This window comes from Eretmochelys imbricata, chromosome 27 (assembly GCF_965152235.1).
Source record: "Eretmochelys imbricata isolate rEreImb1 chromosome 27, rEreImb1.hap1, whole genome shotgun sequence".
NCBI lineage: Eukaryota > Metazoa > Chordata > Testudines > Cheloniidae > Eretmochelys > Eretmochelys imbricata.
The window spans coordinates 956,245-960,184 of NC_135598.1; the positions used below are offsets into that span (position 1 = coordinate 956,245).

The window sequence follows — 3,940 nt, forward strand, 5'->3', positions numbered from 1 at the left end:
TAAGACAAACTATACGAGGATATCTATCAAGCTTTAACCAGGCTGCTTGCAAGTTTGGGGGAGGGTGGTTAATTCAAAAGAATTTTTAAATGGAGATTTTCCGTAAAATGTTGCGATTTGAAAAGGGTGGCGAAGGGAAGGGGGGGTCTGTGGGAGGGTTTGCAGAACCAGGGAGAGCAGCGGAGAGCGACAAAAGCCAGCCCCAGAAAGCCGTAACTCGGCCGGGGGGGCCGAAGTGACTTTGCAGCCCGGCTGGGCTGAGCTCTGGCTGCAGCGAGACATTGAGGCCAGTCGGGAGGACGGAAAAGCCCCGCTGGAGAAAACCCCCAAACGGCTGATGACATTGCCGGCCGCTCTCCGGCCCCTGGAGCGGGGGCCGCCGGGTGCGCTCGCCTTGGGAAAGTTGTGGGTGGGTGGGTGGGGGTGGGTGTGCCCCTGGCGGGGGAGGGGCGCTTCCGGCCAGAAGATCGATGTATCTGCACAATAATAATCGGGACGCTGATTAATAAGCAATTGCCCCTTTAAAGCGGCCAAGGCGAGGGGCGGCCCCCTGGCAGCTGCTCTCTGCGCTCCTTAGGCTGGGCTTGACCAATCCTGCCCTCGGGGCTGGTCCCTGCGTTTGAATCTGATTGGCCGCGAGGAAATTTTGGGAAGGGGCTTAGGGCCCGGGCCAGGCCGTTCCAAGGCTCCCTGGGGGCGGGCAGGGAGGAGGGAGCTGGGCTGGGCTGGATTCTGCGCGCTCCAGGGCTGGGGGCCCCCTTGAAACCGGCTAATTGGGGCTGAAGGGGGCCGGAGCCGCACAAAGGAGGGAGCTCCGGGACTCGGCCGGTCGGGCTGCGGGCAGGGCGCCCGGCGGCTGTCCCGCGACTCGGCTGCAGACTCCGCGGCGCGAACTTCGCCGGGCCCAGGAGGGGCGGCTGCTCCGCGCGGCGCTCGCTCGCTTGGCCCGCCCGGGGCGCGGGAGCCCGGGAAAGGCGGCGGCACCATGCGCCCGTCCAGCGTCCTGCACCGCCTGGCCTCGCTGCTGCTGTGGCTGAACGTGCTGGGCCGGGGCCGGGGCCAGTTCCACGGCGAGAAGGGCATCTCCATCCCGGACCACGGCTTCTGCCAGCCCATCTCCATCCCGCTCTGCACCGACATCGCCTACAACCAGACCATCATGCCCAACCTGCTGGGCCACACCAACCAGGAGGACGCGGGGCTGGAGGTGCACCAGTTCTACCCGCTGGTCAAGGTGCAGTGCTCGCCCGAGCTCAAGTTCTTCCTGTGCTCCATGTACGCGCCGGTGTGCACGGTGCTGGAGCAGGCCATCCCGCCCTGCCGCTCCATCTGCGAGCGGGCGCGCCAGGGCTGCGAGGCGCTCATGAACAAGTTCGGCTTCCAGTGGCCCGAGCGCCTGCGCTGCGAGAACTTCCCCCGCCACGGGGCCGAGCAGATCTGCGTGGGGCAGAACCACTCGGAGGACGGCGGCTCCCCGGCGCTGCTCACCAGCCCGGCGCCGCCGCCCGGCCAGGGCACCCCGGGCGCGCCGCGCTACGCCACGCCCGAGCACCCGTTCCACTGCCCGCGGGCGCTGCAGGTGCCCGGCTACCTCAACTACAAGTTCCTGGGCGAGAAGGACTGCGCGGCGCCCTGCGAGCCGGCCCGCGGCGACGGGCACATGTTCTTCAGCCAGGAGGAGGTGCGCTTCGCCCGGCTCTGGATCCTGGTCTGGTCCGTGCTCTGCTGCGCCTCCACCTTCTTCACCGTCACCACCTACCTGGTGGACATGCAGCGGTTCCGCTACCCGGAGCGGCCCATCATCTTCCTCTCGGGCTGCTACACCATGGTGTCGGTGGCCTACATCGCCGGCTTCGTGCTGCAGGAGCGCGCGGTGTGCAACGAGCGGTTCCAGGAGGACGGGTACCGCACGGTGGTGCAGGGCACCAAGAAGGAGGGCTGCACCATCCTCTTCATGATGCTCTACTTCTTCGGCATGGCCAGCTCCATCTGGTGGGTCATCCTGTCCCTCACCTGGTTCCTGGCCGCCGGCATGAAGTGGGGCCACGAGGCCATCGAGGCCAACTCGCAGTACTTCCACCTGGCCGCCTGGGCCGTGCCGGCCGTCAAGACCATCGCCATCCTGGCGCTGGGGCAGGTGGACGGCGACCTGCTGAGCGGCGTCTGCTTCGTGGGGCTGCACGGCCTGGACCCGCTGCGCGGCTTCGTGCTGGCCCCGCTCTTCGTCTACCTCTTCATCGGCACCTCCTTCCTGCTGGCCGGCTTCGTCTCGCTCTTCCGCATCCGCACCATCATGAAGCACGGCGGCACCAAGACCGAGAAGCTGGAGCGGCTCATGGTGCGGATCGGGGTCTTCAGCGTCCTCTACACGGTGCCCGCCACCATCGTCATCGCCTGCTACTTCTACGAGCAGGCTTTCCGCGAGCGCTGGGAGCGCAGCTGGGTCAGCCAGCGCTGCAAGAGCCTGGCCATCCCCTGCCCGCTGCGCCAGGCGCCGCGCGTGGGCCCCGACTTCACCGTCTACATGATCAAGTACCTCATGACCCTCATCGTGGGCATCACCTCGGGCTTCTGGATCTGGTCCGGCAAGACGCTGCACTCCTGGCGCAAGTTCTACACCCGCCTGGCCCACAGCCGGCACGGCGAGACCACGGTGTGAGGCGGGCCGGGGCCGGGGCCGGGCCGGGCCGGGCCGGGCCGGGCCGGGGGGGGGGGAAGCGTTTCGAACCGACTCTTCCGATTCGAAGCTAACCCGCCTTCCCCTTGTAGGGTTGTGAACGGCCACGGTGCCTTGTAATTAGACCTGTACATAGCATTTGTAAATGGAATTTATATATTTCTATTTAAAAACCAAACGAAACCCGCAGAGATCCGGAAACTCTTGGGGCCCGGCGGCGCGGCTCGGCCCGGCCCGGCCCGGCCCGGCTCGCCGCCTCTCTTCGGTCCTAAAGCGTCGGGCTTTTTTCCCTTTCTCGGCCTTGGCAAGATCTCCCCTCTAAATGGAGCCATAGAGACGGATTTTCTGTTTGTGTTGGCTGTGGGGGAACGTTTTCAGCTGAACTTCCATAAAAGCCAGACCTGTAATCGCTTTTCCCCTGATGAGCACAGTATGGAAGCTCTTCTGTATTAAAGGCAGACTTTGGTTTGTGTTTTTTTTTTTGTTTTTTTTTTTGTTTTTTTTTTTTTTAAAAAAGTATCCATCTCCCTCTTTTCCCTCTTTCGGAAGTTTACCAAGAAGTTGGGTTTTTTTTTATATGAAGAGACTTGTGAAGGGGCTGCCTCCCCCTTTTATCCCAGCAGCTGACTTGAGTGGGGTGGCCTGGTTCTGAGGATCTGGTAATGGTTTTTGCTAAGGCTTTTCTGCCCAACTGGAGACTCCAGTGAAAGGCACCTGGGATTGATTCATGAAGAAAGCACACCCCAGTTCAGCCCTTTTATCAACCCCCTTCTTTAACTTCCACCTGAAAACTACTTCTCTGGCACTGTACATGTCTCTGTCCCCAAATGCTGTGTACAGAGGTTTCTAAACTACCTGTCCTTAGTAAGCAGCCTGCTCTTTGCAAGTACAACTGAGTTTAAAAACCAACCAAACCCCAAACCCTACTTGTGAGGGTTTTCTCCTAACTCAAGAGCTGTAATCCAAATTATAAAACCTTAGCAACTGCCATTCAAGATTTTTGTGGTGTGGTGCTCTTTCATTCAGGTAGGCATCATTTTAAGCAGTAAGTGGGTTGGGAAGGCTCTTTTTACTTATTTGGGGGGTGGGGGGAAGGGGAGTGAATCTCATTTTAAAGTTACTGCTTGCAAACAAACAAAAACCCAGAGGGTTCCTGTTCCTCTGCAGTGTTTGCTGGTGTGTTCTGGAATCCTATATCTGAAAACTCCTAGAAAGTTTAACAGATTTCTCTGTGAAATAAAGGTGGAGACTCTCTCTGGTGAC

At 60.7% G+C, this 3,940-nt stretch overlaps 1 protein-coding gene across 1 annotated transcript; it reads left to right on the plus strand.

Annotated features, from left to right (window-relative positions):
• Positions 1 to 880: 880 nt before the first annotated feature.
• Positions 881 to 2,700, plus strand: FZD2 (frizzled class receptor 2). Its single transcript, XM_077806457.1, has one exon. The coding sequence runs from the start codon at positions 986 to 988 to the stop codon at positions 2,657 to 2,659; it is 1,674 nt and encodes a 557-aa protein (XP_077662583.1). The 5' UTR covers positions 881 to 985; the 3' UTR covers positions 2,660 to 2,700.
• The last annotated feature ends 1,240 nt before the right edge of the window (positions 2,701 to 3,940 follow it).